The following is a 17,396-nucleotide window of genomic DNA, read 5'->3' on the forward strand; positions in this document are numbered from 1 at the left end:
CTTACTCTTATCTAAGGTGAATCTTTCTCTTCTTCCCTTACCTCCTCAACATTGGGCCTTCACTCATCTCCCATCCCCCAACCTGAACCATTTTTACCTCTCAGTTGGGCCAACCAGCAGCATTCAGACTCACTCTGGTACGTTCCTTAGGGCTAGCTGGTTTTGGCTCATCTAACCTCCTTGGAAAGGCCCTGCTTGACCCTCCTATTTAAATAGCTCTCATTCCCTTTGCAGTCACTACTGCTCCTATTACTTCATTTTGTTTCCTGTACAGTACTTATAACTCTATGTAATTGTCATTTAGTTAACTAATTTATTGTTTCTTGTTTATTGTCTCCCCTCACCCAATAGACTATAAATCCAGTGAGAGTAGAGGTCTTGCTTGGCCTTTTCACTGTTCCAACTCCAGGGTGTGAACTGGTGCTGAAACTTGATGGTGCTCAATGAATATCTGATAAATAAATAGGTAAATGGCATTTTTCATTCCCCCACATAAAATACTCTTCTTTTGAACTTTTATGTTCCTGTCACTCTTATCCAATTTTTGTTCTCCCTTTCAGAGGCAATATTCCAAGTATCATCCAAAGACTTCTATTTCCTTTTCTTTGCCTTCTCTACCTATATTAGTTTCTGTTTCTGTTGGGGTTAATGTAGAGCATGAAATCATCCATAAAACCTGGCTTGCTAAAATGTAACACAGAGGCCACTAGGGGCGACAGAAGGTTTGGGGGAAGGGTATAGGCCTTTGGAATACCAAGGCCTGCTTGACCACTCTGTCATAGGAATGCTGTGAGGAGTTGCCTTCCCTGAAGCTTTCTCTTCTTTTTTCTTTTAAGATTTTATTTATTTATTTGACAGAGAGAGAGAGACAGAGAGACAGTGAGAGAGGGAACACAAGCAGGGAGAGTAGGAGAAGGAGAAGTAGGCTTCCTGCTCAGCAAGGGTTCCATCCCCGGAGTTTAGGATCAGGACCTGAGCCCAAGGCAGACACTTAAGGTCTGAGCCACCCAGGCACGCCCAAACAGCGGTCCTGTGACCTAAAAGATGTATGCATTGTCCCCCAAGGCTATGTTTAGCAGAACTCATAGAACACACAGATTAGCATATTTTATCTTTCCCATAAACGCATCCTCCTAGTCCCAGTAAGACCCCTGTCACACATCATGTGCTTGAGAAACAGTGATAAAGATTTTATGATTTTCCTGAAGGACCAATAAAAGCAGGAGAGAAAAGCAAAAGGTGTTCATCTCTGAGCATTGACCCCCTTACCTTCTCTCTTTCATAGCAAAGTTTGGGGTAATCTTTCATCCGTTGGTACAGGGATTGCTGGCCATTCCCAGCAGGTTTCCACTTCCATTTCTTTTTTTAAAAATTTCTATTAGTTTCAGAGGGAGAATTTAGTGACTCACTGGTTGCATATAACAGCCAGTGCTCACTACCTCAAGTGCCCTCCTTAATGCTCATCACCAAATTGTCCCTCCTCCCATCATGCACCTCCCCTCCAGCAACCCTCAGTTTATTCCTTATAGTTAAAAGTCTCTTTGCCTCCCTCTCAATTTTCATCTTATTTATTTTTCCTTCCTTTCCCCTATGTTCATCTGTTTTTATTTCCCTTAAATTCCACACATGAGTGAAATCATGTGTTATTTGTCTTTCTCTGACTTATTTCACTTAGCATAATAACTTCTAGTTCCAGCCACATCATTGCAAATGGCAAGATTTCTTTATTTTTGATGGCTGAGTAATGTTCTATTGTATGTATATACCACATCTTCTTTATCCATTCACCTGTTGATGGACATCGGGCGCTTTTCTTATTTTGGCCATTGTGGACAGTGCTGCTATGAACACTAACCCAGAAACTGCATTACTAGGTATTTTTCCAAAGGCCTCCACCTTCACTTCATCTCCTCCCTGTTTCATACAACAGTAACCTCCTGGTGCCAAATTTGGTGGCCAATTTTCAGCTGTTGTCCTTTTAGACTTTTATTGTTATGAAGTATTTCAATATGAAAATCAGACCCATACTGGACAGTGCAGACACAGATCGTTTCCATCATGGCTGAGAGTTCTAGGTCCATCAGCAGCATTGACTATTCTCAGGGGTTGGCTCCTTCCCTGTTGGACTTTCCTTCTCTGTCTCTTCTGAGGCATCCATCTCTTATAATCTAATTTTAAATAAAGGACTACTTCATGGCTAAGTTGTAAGCCATCTTCTCTGACTTGACTTTCTAAAGTCCCCTAAGGTAAACTTACTCATTCCTTTTATTTTAAATGACATCTATAAGCTGATGACTTAGGAATTTATATCTTCCATTCAAATTTTTTCTTTTGGGCTCCAAATTCATACAACCAACAAGCTACATGAGAGCCCAAATCTCCCATGTCCAAAAGAAAACTCTCGATCTTCTCCCCAAATATGTTTGTTTCCCCAGTCTTCACTGTCTCAGTAATGACACCACCATCTACCCATTGCTCATATCTGAAACCTGCAAACTGGTCTAATTTCTCCCTTGACTCTAGACTAGAACCTGCAAGTCCTGGCTCTTCTTCCCACATACCTTATTTGCTCTATATTTACTATACTATTTATTATATTTACTATAAGCCTATATATTACATAGTGTGTGTTTACATATTATATACCCATCACGCGCACACACACAATCCCTTAGTCAGCACAAGTCACTATGATTTCCCTAAATATACCATTATCACTTTACTTTTCCTTCAAATACTGTCGTCATGGAGCTACCAGAGCAACCTATTTGTATACACATCCTGTAATTTCTCTGGCTCATCACAGAATCTAGAATGAAATTCAAATTCATTAACATGACTTCAATTTCCTACATGATCTGCCTCTGCCTAGATCTGCAACTTATTCTATGACCTTCTTCCCTAAAGAGAATCCTCTCCAGCCAAACAGAAGTTATTTCTGTCCTGTGAACACTTCAAATTCTTTACTGTCCTAGGGGCTTCACACAGCCTCTTCTCTGCCCTGAATAGTTTCCCCAACTTCTTCAGACCCCAGGTCTCAGTTTAACTGCCTTTTTCCTCAGATAAAACCTCTCAGACCACCTATTTCCCCCTAGTTTCTCCTCTGAGAAACAGATCATATATTATAACATTTAATTTCTAATGAACTCCCGTTATTCTTTCTCATAGTAGCATATGTTATATTAATTTATTTTTATTTATTATCTGTCTTCTCTACTAGATGATAAGTTCTGTGAAAGCAATACCATGTTTATTTTATTTACTAATTGATATGAGCTCTAGCACATAATCAGGCCCTCAATAAATATTTGCTGAATAAATATATAGTGTAATGAGAAAAGGTTTTCTGAAGGGAGACAAATTTGGGTTTGATTCTCAGCTCTACATTTTAATAGTGTGATTTTGTATGTCTTCTGCTTTATTTGTAAACATCACTAAATATATGCATTTTTTTAATTTTAGTATTAGACATGTCTTTAAACCTCACTGAGCTCTAGATTTTCAAGTTATAGGGAAGAGAATAGTAATATATAGCTTCTAAAATTGTTTAAGCATTCGGGACATAGTATGCACTCTTTTTTTTTTTTTTTTCTTTTTCATTTCCTTCACCTTCTCTTAAAAATAAAAGGTCATGGAGCTAGAGATGTGAAAACAAATGGAAATGGGGGGACTGACACGATATCCCCATTCCCTGAGAGCTAAGTAAATTTGGTCCTGGGAGTCACCCAGATTATTCTCAGAGGAAAGACCACCAATCCCCAGGACAGAGCCATCCCTCAATGAGTCTGCCATGGTATCTTTCATTATACAGAGTTAGGCTCAGGAAAAGAAAATGAAGGAGAAGGGAGTTGAGAGAAATTGGAAGGGGAGGTGAACCATGAGAGACTATGGACTCTAAAAAACAACCTGAGGGTTTTGAAGGGGCGGGGGGTGGGAGGTTGGGGGAACCAGGTGGTGGGTATTATAGAGGGCACGGATTGCATGGAGCACTGGGTGTGGTGCAAAAACAATGAATACTGTTACGCTGAAAAGAAATTAAAAAAAAAAGAAAATGAAGAAAACTGTGTCCTACTTCAGGCAGATACAGATCAGAGTTGAACTATAGGGTCTGTCTTTTACTAGTGGGGCTGATTCTGGCCAATTCTTTTCATCTTTTAGAAACTGGATTTCCACATCTATAAAATGGGAATGACAGGATCTACTTTTAATGCTATTACTATAACTGAATGAGAAGAACACTGTAGTGTGTTTACCACAGTGCCTGGAAAACACCTGTAGATATGCAGGTGTAAGTTTATTCACCTGTCCCTCCTAACTATAAGGACAGAATTATAGCTTAATCTTTATAACACTCCACTGCAAATTGGCAGTAAATGCTCTAAAGAGTGACAGCAAATAAACCTGTATGCCCTTAATTTACTGTATCAGTTAATTGAGTGATAACAAACACTCCCTTCTGCTCACATTTTTGGCAATCAAAGCATAAATAAGACTTTTTCAACTCATACTTAGATTTCAGTTTCGCAAGCTCCTAGTCCATTTGTTTTGCTAACTCAAGTTTCATGTCCATGTATTTTGTTAAATTCAGTTAATTTGCTACCAATGTAACTTCTGGTGGAAATGACCAAATTTTTGCCTCTATGTTCCAAATTTAGCAATAGATCATGACACTCAGATATTTCTTCAGGGAGTATTAATTGTAGGGGGAAAGTGATGGCATCTTATTTAGGTTGTCTGGGAAGTCAAAGGAAGATTATAATTTATAGTTACTATGGTAGCTAATTATACCTTCAAGGATATGCCAGTTGCTGTTAAAAAACAAAAAGGCTTTGATCATAGATGAGACCCTTGTTGGGGAATCAAAGAAAATAAGAAAGTGGAATTTATGAATTTGCCATTTTAAAAAATGCCTGGCTATAGAGACTGAATTTTTCTTTGAATAAAAAGAGAACTCAAATTGGTTTCTCCAAGGTGCTAAAATTCGTATCAAGGTTCTAAAAACATAGGAACAATATTGCAAAATGCTAACTCATGTGTTTTTATCTATACCCTCTCCTTACCATGGGGGGTCTCTTGTATTCAGGGAAGTGGAGATCATTCACCAAAATTCAGGCTTTTAAGCTCAAAAGGCTTGGTCCAGGTTATACCACGATAAGAGAGACTTGGAAGAATATGCTGTTAGGCAGAACTAGTTTTCCTGCAAAACTCTTCTCCCCTTACACAAGTAGAAAAGGTCTTCTGAGCACAGGAGGTGAAGGGTAGGAGGAGAAGGACGAGCTGAAGCAAGGTCTGGAGGGTTCTGTGCTCTGCCTCATCCCTTTGTATTAAGTCCAAGTCCTGGGAGGGATCAGTAAGAGAAGGGATTTGAGTTTGCTTCCTGATGAGGGTTTGGGAAAATCATGAAGGTCTAAGAAGACCTCACCTAGACCCCCAAGTCTTGTATGGCCCCAGAATGGTGTGAGAAAATACTTGAAAACTCTCCAGACAGGGGAGCAAAAGGCTACAGAAGGGCATAAGGAGCTCGACAGAATGAGAATGGTACAGTTTATGATCACTGGCTGGAGAATATTGCAGGACTGGATGGATACCAGTGACCAGTGATCAGGTGCCACACTTTCCTCCTCCCACCCCCATCATCCCTCCAAATTTTGGTCCACACAAGGAGAAAGAGGGCGTAAATTCTCATCTGACTGTGTTTAAACCTAAAACGTCTGTAAAAACTAATTAAGACTACATTTTCTGTCATATTAGAATTAAGTAGCACTCCAGAAAAATAAAGATGTTACCATGTATTTTGCACACTTGGATTCATAGCTACTGAATGTAAAGATTAATTCTAGACAAGCCATTTGTATCTATTCAGAAAAGAAAATAATTTCAAACCCACAGCCCAGAGTCCTAACCTATACCACAATCTTCAGAAAGATGTATGAGGATTCAGGAAACCCATCCTCCTCCTCATTATTTAGGCAGAGATACTTTCATGATGCTCTCTCACATTACATCCTATCTAAAATCTCTGGTGTGAGTACCCACAATTTACAGAATAAAAACTCAACTCCTTAGTTTGATATCTAGGGGTCTCAAAAATCAAACCCCATCCTATCTGTCCAGCCTTGCATAAAATCCCTCAGAATGGTGTACATTCCAACCACAGAAGAAGTGGTTGGAATGTACTGTAAGGTCATCTTACTCTGCTATGTCTTTCTGATTTTTGTTCCCTTACTTTGCATTGTTCTCTCCACCCAACTCTTGCTTAATATTTAAGAGCATGGACTTCAGAATCCAACAGACATGGATTCAAGAATTCAAATTCTGGTTCTTCAACTGACTAGCAAGGCAACTCTGGACAAGTTTCCTCTTGTGTAAACTTCTGTTAGACACTAATGTATGGGGTGATTGTGCACTATAATTAGATAATGAATCAAAAATGAATTAATGGATGGTTAATGAATGAACCTAGCACACAGTGATTTTTATTTAAAAAGCGGAGGCTATTACTATAATTAACAGTGTAAAACATATCTTTTTTTATTTTATGATAATATATTTATCTGGTTTAGCAGGTAGGTCATGAGTTCTCTGGTGGCAAGAGTTGTCATAATCTGCACTGTCTGTCACTTGAACCAGGCATTCAGTAAATGGCGATGGAATGCATGTTTGGATTAATATTCAAAGCTCAGGTTAAACTATCAGAGTTTCAACATACTTGACGAGTCCTCTCTGATATCCTAGGCAGAATTAACAGCTCCTTCTTCTAGGAGCTGCTAATGCTTCCATATGCCTCTTATTTCAATTTGCCTTGTTATGAGTTGTTTATATGTGCTGTTTCCCAATTATTTACATGCCATGCACTTGAATATCCCTCAATAAAATATTAGATATATTCTTGAAAACATATTTTTTCATCTTGCTAGCCCAGCCACCCTTTCTTAAACTTAAAACTATCTTTAAACTTAAAAGAAGAATCTGGGACAGAATAGATGCTCACTTAACACTGGCTAAATTATGTTGAAAACCTCAAATCATCTTTACTAGCTGTAGGGACTCAACAGTATCACATCTGTACTTGCAGGGCAAAGTAGGGTGGGGACTGGAAGTGCCAAATTGCTGTGCACAGCTGAGCAGGGTTGTCCCTGACCTCACAGGACAGCTGGGCTCAACATGAGAGAAGAGCTTTCACTTTTGATCGTCAAGATAACATTTTAAAATATAAAGCCAAAAGAATTTGAGATAACATGCATGCTTTCCTTCAAAACATGCCAGGAATCTGAAGCCCTTGGATTAAGAATCATTAAGTCCTACTTACTAAATAAAGACTGCCAGTCTTCTGGAGAACCAACAGAGAGGGATACAGAACATGAAGCATGGATAAGAGTAAAACTTAATTTGGAAAAAATAGCAAGAATTAGCCAAGAAAGCCAGCAGTCCCAATCATACTAATTTCTACTTCCGGTTCACTCCCTACACCATCACCAAATATTAATTGTCCCAGCTCCCTGATAAAGTAGTTACGTGGATGAGGACAGTGGAAACCCCATTTGAACCAGGATTTGTAATTTCTGGGGTGACCTACTCATTCCTGCAAGTAGCCAGCTGAGATGGGCATTTAGTAAGGTCCCAGTAGATGAAACACAGCATACTCCAGCTGTGCAGAAATGAGAAAGGAAAAAAACTTGTATTCCATTATATCTGGGGTCATACCTGCTCTCTCAGTGTGTCTTCAACAAGTTCCTTTTGATTCAGGAAGAATTTGGTAGCTGTATCAATGTATTCTCTCTCAACCTTCTACCCTACCTCTCTGAACACCCACCTGGTTCCTTCTGTATAAAATCTTATCCCACCAATAAACCACCAAAATGGGTTATTTTATTATGTAGTTGAAAACAGGACCAGACCCTACGAGGCCTGCTGGGATGATGAGACTTCTCCAGAGTCTGTCTGTTCCTGCAATCCTCAGTGCTTTCCATAAAGGTAATCAGACTAGAAAGGATGATGGAAAGGAAAACTCTAGGGCCATGCAAATCTCTATGATGTGGGTCATGGGTATGTGTTTGAGAAGACGCATGATTAGCCCAGCCACATTACTTTCGTTTCAAGATTATGTTAAAGTATGTAATCCTGGGAAGATATGCAACATACATATGAGACTGCACTGCTAATCCCCTATCATTTAATACAAATTGTATGAGCGTGTATATAAGAGGTTATCAAGAACTCCTGCGTGGTTCGTTTGTGTTTCAGTTGGTTGTGGTTGGGGTACTTCTGTTGGATGGCAAGTAAATGAAAAATCAAGAAACTTTATTTTTAAGACTTCCTTCCAAGCCCATAAAAATGTCAATAGAGGAAGTAAAAAGATCAAACTGTGAGAAGCAGGGAGGGAGAGAGAGATACACAAAATCAACTCATGAATCCTTTCCTCATATTGATCTTAAGCTGGCCAAAATCACAGTGGGTGGGTACTATTAAACCTTTGTGTTGTCTGGAAACTCACCAGCCGTGTCAGCACAGGGCTCACTGCATTGGGAGAGGAGGGTCATATAAAAAGCATATGAGATGGGGAAAGAGACAATTCAGGAGCTCAGCATTCCACAGTAGCAGGACCTCTGATGCTTATGTTTACTATTTAGTTTCCCAGCTGATTGGGCTAAGCTCCAATAGGTGATGTGGCCACAAAGAATATGGCAGTTTGACCAACAAAGGATTTGACCTGTGTGGGCAGCAACCAGGATTTTCAAGGATTGCCAGTGTTCAGCTCATTCTCTGTATTTCCGACCAACAGCCATGCCCACAAAGAAAGTCAAAGAGGAAATGGGCTAACTGGAGCTAGAAGAAAGACTTCTGATAATAAATGTAAGGTCCTAAATTGTGAGAATTTGAATAGGCCTTAGATCTCACTGAATGCTTGCCTTCACTCATTTGTAGAGTGACCATAATCTCTGATCGCTTGGAACAACTTCCATTTACAACTGGCTGCTCTGGCATAGTTGGCACAGTTATTAACAGCACTTCCTCTCACCTTCAAACATGTCCAACAAATTATCTAGGTACCCATTCATTTTGCAAATCAGAAATCTGAGGTCTAAAAAAAGAAGGGGAGTAAGTGGTAATGGGTATAGATTGAAACAGGTTATTGGTTAGTCTGCTTTGGCCAACAAGAAGAAAAGCAAAACAAAACACAACCCAATCTTCACACATGATATTATTTCTCTGTTTACCTCTTTGACAAAATTATAAACTCTTCAAGGTCAAGAATCTGTGTCTTAGCCTCGTATTTCTCAATGCCAAGCACAAACCAGGCACTTAATAAATATTTGTTTGACTATTATCCTTATTAACATACTTTGATGTACATTATTCCATTTGATTCTCCATTGGCACCACATGATGGATAATACTGAATAAAGATGAGAAAATTCAAAGTCTAGGATATTAAATGCTAAGGAAGTCAAGAGCAAAACCACTAAAACCCAGGTCTTCAATGCTTCTTTCCATTACATTATACTCAGTGTTAGAAGGAGTCTAAATGGAGAGAGAATATTTGCTTAGAGGGATGGAGCCTGGAAGAGCCAAGGAAAATGTGGTAGGCAGAGAAACATCTCTGTGGGCTCAGAGATTTGACTACTAGACCAACAAAATTGTTTTTCAGGGCCCTGTATTTCTTCCAACATGGCTGCTCCTTTGAAAAAAGGAAGCACATCATGTGCCGGCAGCAGGGTGGAAAGGGGAGGTTTGGTCATAGCCAAGGATGCTAAGAGGGCAGATATTCAAAGTGGATGGGTGAAAGCTGAACTGAATGGACCTACAGTGCAGCAGTTAGCTTGGGTCAAGCTACCAAGGGTTTTCCCCTCACAAGGACTTCCATAAGACATACCCAGGGCCCCAGTCAAAAAGGGCTCAAGCCTGGCATTTTCCTGGCTGTTTACTTAAAAAAAAAAAAATTAAAGCTTAGCATTTTGAAAAATGTATTTCTTGGAGACAAATATATTTTGGCCCAACCCATATCCCACTAGAACTTACCACACAAAGTTTCCAGTTCCATCCCCAGGCCACAGCACCACTGTACCATGAAGGGTGATATTTTATTTATTTAATTTCTTTTTTTTTAAATTCTCCCATTCTAGCTCCTTTAGCAATCAGTTGGTTTGTATTCTTTTGTCTTGACATTGTTCTCTTTCCTTGCACCCATTAAGTCAGTGCACTGTTTACTTATTTCCATGAAAACTTTATTTTTTTTCCAGTAATGAAATAAACTTACCCGACTTGGAGCTATAAATGCCCCCGGGGATCATCGGGAGTCTCCTTGACTTCCTCCTCACCCAGATGTCATCACCATTCAATCGACCATAGGCCACCCTAGAAAAGATGTGCACTCTTGTTCAGACGGGAGCCAACCAAGAGTGGATTGTGGCTTCTCTCTCCTCTTCCTCACCCTGATCCCCAGTCTAGCAATTCAGTGTACAATTATTAGAAGTAACAAGAAAATAATCCTAATAAAATCTCACACCATGACTCAAATTCCAATTTTCAACGACTGTAGTAAGCATCTGTCATCTTCATGAAAGCAACCAAGAACAGAGTCTCTGTGGTGTTCCTCCTAGGCAGTAGAGGGCACTGTGGGCACACACTGGAAGTAGGCCTTGTGTGCCTCAGGTATCTGACCAGTTAATAGGAATATACTGTGTGGTTGCTGTCTCCACAAATGCATCTTTCATATCAAGTTACTCTACGGTTCATTTGGCTGCCATGATTCCACAGAAGCAATAACAATGACAACAATAAAAGCTGATTGTTCTTTCTTCTATTTTCTTCTCTCAAAAGCAGTCTCCTTTGGTGGTGAGGGACTCTGGAAACAAACAGACTTTCACTTAAATCCTGATTGGCTACTTCCTGCTTGTATGACTTGTGTCTGAACTTCTCTTTTCCTCATTTGGAAAGTGGAAATGGCAAGACTTATGAACTGGATTATTGTGAAGATCAAGCGAGATCATGCAGATGGGTGTCTCTGGCATATAAACATCAATCTGCAGTTTGGATATTGTAACAATTGTTGTTGTTATAGCTCTACAATGTAATCAGGTGTATGGATGACCATGGCCAAACCTAGACTTCCATGTTCTCTGAGGCTCAGGCTTCTTGTTACTGTCTTTTATTAAATACCTTGCCCACCAAGTTACACAAGGGTTTCATTAGCGCTAGCAACATTCCCACGAGTGGTGCGAGAGTAGAGGTGGCATCTCACCACAGAAGGCAATGATTACTCAGATGGACCTAGTACCTTGTAGACAGTAGAGGCTCACTGGTAGATGCTCATCCTGAACAAGTGAATGAAAGAATGAATGAAGAATACCAACTCAAAAGAGTCAAGAATGCATAAAGAAATTGGAATGGAGAAGACTAAAAGGAATTTTTAAAAAACAACAACATTGAAATAAGGAAACTTTGATTCTAGTTCCCACTGTGCCTTTATTATTGTGTGGCCCTACATCAATTACTGACTATCTCTATAGCTCAGTTTGCTTGTCTATGAAATGGGAACCCTAAGCCACTTTATCAGGGCTATACCACGAAATAAAGTGAAATCACAAATATAAAGGCATCCTGCCCGGTTTCTGGCACATAATAGAAGCTAGCAAATGTCAGAAGAAAAAGCAAGGATGCAAAGAAATCCTTAGCTTCTGAATAAAATATCTTCCCTATCACGGAGGAGTAAACAGAGTAATTCATACATTTAATTGGCAGATGTCATGGAAAAATCTTCAGGAGCATTCTACACAAAGACTCCCAGGCTAGTTTGTGTTCAAACAAACCAGACAGCCAGCCCACAGCCTGAGCCAGGAGCCAAATATTTCAGACACCATCAGGGCTGGCTGCTCTAGGCTGAGCTGTTCCACAAGCAACTGGAGCCAGGCCACAGGAAGTCCTTGGTGTCAGCTCTCTAGAACCTAGTGAGACTGTGGCATTTTCTTGATCTTCTATGTAGATCCATACTCAAATAAGGAATGTGGAGAGAAAGAAAGGGGGTCTCCTTTTATAAAGGCTGCTGCTATCCCAGCTAAACAAAAACATACAGCCGTTTGGGAGCTGCCATAGGTAAACTCTGCAGACTAACATGCCTTTTGTTTCCACTTTCTTCTGGGGTGGGTTTGGGGTGGTGGGATGGGGAGTCTATCATAATGTTGACCTTGGGGGATACTTTGCCATACCACCACTGAGATTCCATTTTATGGCGTGTGGAGTTTTATGGACCAATTTAACATGGGAGAGGAGACAAGAAGGCTGATGTGTGAACTGAAGTTGAAGAGACACAAATTCAAAGGAAAATTATTTCAGAATTATAAGCGCCTCTTACCAGTGTCCAAGGGTAATAGCCACTGTTCAGTGGCAGGGGCTGGACTCCCAAAGTTATTTCAGAGGCCATTTGTAGGACAAGAACCTTTTCATTTCATTTGGATGGGTAAATATTTTCAAATGGGGTCTCCTAAATATGTCCCTAAATTGTGGAAGCCTTGAATACTCAACTACTCTTTTCCCAGGACAGTTCATTCAGGAAGTCTAAAATCTGACAGAAAATGATTTATACTTTATCTGCACAAAATACAACCAGACCCACTGTTTGGTTTGTACTTGAGACCTGAGGAAATTTCTAAAAACCTTTTGATCATGAGGTATTGGGCTAGGACATAACAAAGCCAAATTCCAAAGTTCCCACAGGATATGAAGCAGAAAAAAAAAGGGGATGTTTCCATGAAGACCTAAAACCCTGGTCTTACACACTGCTCTGTTTGTAACAATAGCTCAGGAACACATGTGGATATTTTTCCCAGAACTACAGAAAGAGCAGAAAGCAAAAAGCCTGACTGAGGCAGAACTGATCCAGCCTTCAACGTACATAGCAGTTCTTTCTTGGTCATGTTTCTAAACACCTGGGAAAAGAAATACCTAAGCACTTACAGGATCACAGTGAGGAACTGGAAAGTCAGTCTTAAGTCCCCCAAGCATCACCCCAACACAGCCCCTCCCCAGAATACCTGTTGCCTGTGACTGTGTACCTCTGGCTTTTCCAAGGTCCTTTCTTGTAGGAATCTGATTTCCGCTGATTTTTCAACAACAGTCCCACCAGTTTCTCTAAACATAACATCCCTCAAATTCCCTGCACAAAAAATTTCATTATCAAAACTCTCAAAAGCTATGAGAAGCCCTGTCCTTTCATGTCTGTTGGCTGCTGTTTGACAATGTCTGGCCGCCCTCATTCAAAATGAATAGTGGAGCTGCTGAAAATCTAGACAGTAAGAAGACTCTTGTGGGTGTTACCATAGCCTCAAGCCAGACTTGGAAAGCTCTCTGGAAAGGCCTTTTTCTTCCCAAATTCTTGGTTTTAGGGTTTTGTTCAAGAGATGTGAATAATATTTTGTCATTATCAGAGGTGTTGGCTTACGAAGACACAAATTAATATATATGGTTTTTTCAATCAGCATTTATCTCCATGCATTCATGAATTTTTCAACCAAAGCCAAGTGAAATGCTCTTCTGTTTGCCAGTGTTTAAGTTACAGGTTGGAAAACATTCAAAGAGCTTGAAATTCAAGCTGATGAGACAGATGAGAGGACAGGACAGGTACGTGACCATTGGCAGTCATCCAAAATAGGATATTCTTCTCCATATGAAGTATTGAGATCCATTAATAAACTGCAGAAGGAATTGTTAGACTCTTATAAGATTAGGGTAGAAGCTCCTAGGTCAGTGTAAGTCATTGATAATATCCTAGATTTTAGGTTCTGTGGTTAATTCATAGCTGTTCTTTATTTTTGAGATAAAAACATAACATAAAAGCAGCAATGCAGAGACCAATGATAATGGTATAACATGAAACAATGGCTGTTACCAACCTAACTTGTATTGATTGTATTTTCTTATTTACTGTATTCTTGATGTTCTGGCATTTAAAGTCATGATCCTGGAGATACTACTTCTCTCAGGGCTAGCTAGTTTCTAGAGACAGCAAATGACTCCCCTATAAGCATGCCTTCGATGGGCAAACCAACCAATCCAGATCCCACAACCCCAGCTCTCATACCCAGCCAATATGCCTCCTTCCTAAATTATCAAAGGGCCAGGTACTGGACAATTAGGGATGAGCCCTGCAACCCAGAGCATGCCCAAAATATTTAAGTTATCTAGTCCCAAAATGACTCAGCGTATCTATCCTGCCTTTTCCATTCCTTACCACAGAATTTTTTTTTTAAGATTTATTTATTTGAGAGAGAGAGAGAGAGAGAGTGTGTGTGTGTGTGTGTGTGTGTGTGTGTGTGTGCGTGCGCACCCACGAGCCGGGGGTTGAAGCAGAGGGGGACGGAATCTCAAGCAGACTCCCTGCTGAGTGTGAAGCCTGACACCAGGCTTGATCCCAGAACCCTGAGATCATGACCTGAGCTGAAATCAAGAGTTGAACACGTAACTGACTGTGCCACTCAGGTCCCCCCGACCCACCCAGAATTTCAATAAAGGATCGGGGCCATATCCTTTCCTTGCCCCTGTCTCCTGCCCAATCTGGGTGCCTCCCCATGTGGCCCTGCATAGCATCCTGTCTCCTGCTTCTAAGGATCTTCCTTCATGACAACCATTTCCACATCTGCATATCTTACCATACTTGATTGAAACACAACCTGGGTGTATTTTTAGAATACAATTTTATGCAGTGGAAACATAATTAAATAAAAACCAAGAGTAGAGTAAGTTAAGAGGGGAAGTCCACTGGGTACCCAGCACAATAAGGGCCAAGTAATAAGTTGTAAGAAGACATCCTTTAGTACAAAAGAGAAAATGCAGCTGAACCAATAGAAGCCATGCTTCTCGAGGCTGCAGTGACTATGGAAAAGAGGCAAAGAATGGCCAGAAAGACAGACAGAAGGAAGAGGATACATTTTCCATCATGAACACTGAAAGGCTTCCCAGTCTGAGCCACTGGGTATTTAAAATGAGAACAATTAAAAGAAAAAGGAGGAGGAAGTAAGGAAGGAAGAGATAAGGGTTGGGTTCCAGATACGAAGTGCCATTCAATTCTTAACTCTTAGGCACCCTCTGTTTTGTGCCTCAACTTCAGCACACAGTAGGAGCACTAGGAAAGGAAGAACATTGTTGCCTGGGTGATGTCTCTGGGCTTTCTGTCCAACTCTGATGTGGTGACCCAGTTAGCTGGATGTCTTCCAGGGACTCCGCAGGACTCAATAAAATTCTCTGTTGATTCTAAAGTCACCAAGATACCTATTGTCACAGCACACACATGCTCCCCGGATTCTCCAACACTTTAATAAAACAAATTTTCCTGAAGATTAAAAGAGCTGTGTGTGGAAATGACTATTTATCCTTGCATTTTCTTTCCCCATATTTGTTTCCCTTTTCTAGGAAAATACTACAGGAGACTGGCCCAGAGGATTTTTGCATGGTGCTCAGGCACAGTTCTCTTTCTGTTCCTGCTAAACCAGTCACCCACATGGACCTTTGTGGACTGTTAAATGGGAGGTTCTAAGAAATAATAAAGACTTTCTTAAAAAATAAATCTCCTTAACATAGAATTTATGGGAAAAAAAAATCTCTGCTTCAGAGAAATGTGGTCCAACTTGAACCCATTGTGTAACAATAGAAGGAGATAAGTCATGCTTTCTGCAGGGTCATGGCATCAGGACAAGAGATGATATGCAAATTAATTTTGGAGGGTAATCCAATTTCTATTTTGAGCCCACATTATAAGGAAGTAACAGAAAACCAGTCTCATTTCAGGAATTCAGTCCCCCATCTGCCTTTTACAGAGGTGGTCTAAGTTGCTGGGAGGTTACCACAGGACAAAGGCATTTCTGAGGTGATGGCTGCTGCCCATACTGGTCTCCTTAGAGATGCCCAGGGCCCTCCTGCTACTATCTGCACATTCAGAACATATGTCCTCATTCGGAACCACTGTTCTGGTTCTCTCTCTACTGCTGCTGGGTCCCTCTCAGGGGGATTTTTCTGTGGCATCCAAATCACACTACACATTGAAAAACTCAAGGAGTCTGTCTGAAGTCCCATCAGCCTAGAGACCTTCTTTGAGGGCTTGCTGCCCTCCAAAAATGTGCTCCGGAAGTGAGACACAAGACCTCTCCCCTTTTTCCTCATACTGCATTTAACCCAAGAAGCCCAGCACAGAGCTCCTCTTATTCCAAGGATGGCCAGGGTCTATGGCTTGATACATCCTCCCTTATTCTCCTCCTCCCCCATCCTGAGGGCTCTACTGAGTGTAAAGAATAAAGAAGTGTAGCTCTAGTCCTCAGACATTTTTTTTTTTTAAGATTTACTTATTTATTTATTTGACAGAGAGACAGAGAAAAAGAGAGACAGTGAGAGAGGGAACACAAGCAGGGGGTGGGGGTGGGAGAGGGAGAAGCAGGCTTCCTGCTGAGTAGAGAGCCTGATACGGGGCTCAATCCCAGGACCCTGGGATCATGACCAGAGCCAAAGGCAGAGGCTTAATGACTGAGCCACCCAGACGCCCCCAGTCCTCAAATATTCTTTAACATCTTCTTTTATATTCCTTTCCCCCAGTATCAGGGCTTTGGGAATTCAAAAACCAGGGAAGAAAAGATACATGAAACTCCTGTATTAAACAGGCAGAGGAGATAGTTGGTGAGAAAAAGATCAAGGGGTAATGATAAATAATGTTACATAAAACTCACTGGGTAATATTAGAAAACATAATACCACTAGCAAAAGTTCTGCTGCCTTCAGGGACCCAGACTGGTCATACAGATATCCATGTTAGAACATTCTCATTTTCTGGGAAGTTAAGATTATTTTTTCTTGATGCTCAGAGAAAACTAGAATGATGGCCCTGAGGTTAAGCTCTAGATTATTTTAGACATATCACTATTTAACCCAAGCAAGTGCTGCAAAATGGGTTCTAAAAACCAGCTTTCCTAAGTTCACCAGATTCTGTCTCTTTCAGACTCTTTGAGTCTCTTCCATAGATAGACAGAGAGACAAACACACAGACACACACAGCAGCAGCAGCAGCAGCAACAGTACTCTAGGTGGCAAAGTAAACCGCCAAGGCGATTTGACAGCCTGTTTTCCAGCCAGTTGACCATACAGCACACATCCCCTACTTGGTCGTAAAGCCATATTTTCCATTTCTTACACAACTGTTGAGACACTTTAAAAGTAAGAATTACGAAAAAGATTGGCACACTGGCTAGGGCATTAAATGAGATGACCTCTGAGGTTGCTTGCCTACTCTTTTCATCACTCATAAGAGAAAAAAAAAATGCCATTCTGGGAGACTATACTGTAGGCAGCCCTCAATTATTCACAGGTATATTAATTCTCCTAGTAGATTTTTCCACCTTGATGAAATGAGCTTAGAG

At 40.6% G+C, this 17,396-nt stretch overlaps 1 protein-coding gene across 1 annotated transcript in view; it reads right to left on the minus strand.

The window, feature by feature from the left end:
* Positions 1-17,396, minus strand: part of ANKFN1 (ankyrin repeat and fibronectin type III domain containing 1) — a 494,531-nt gene that overhangs the window by 460,557 nt on the left and 16,578 nt on the right. Inside the window, exon 2 of the mRNA XM_082707691.1 lies at positions 10,259-10,356. Coding sequence (XP_082563817.1) covers positions 10,259-10,292 — 34 coding nt within the window. The 5' untranslated portion in view covers positions 10,293-10,356. The remainder of the gene's footprint in view (positions 1-10,258; positions 10,357-17,396) is intronic.

Source organism: Mustela nivalis (assembly GCF_964662115.1).
Source record: "Mustela nivalis genome assembly, chromosome: 17".
Lineage (NCBI taxonomy): Eukaryota > Metazoa > Chordata > Mammalia > Carnivora > Mustelidae > Mustela > Mustela nivalis.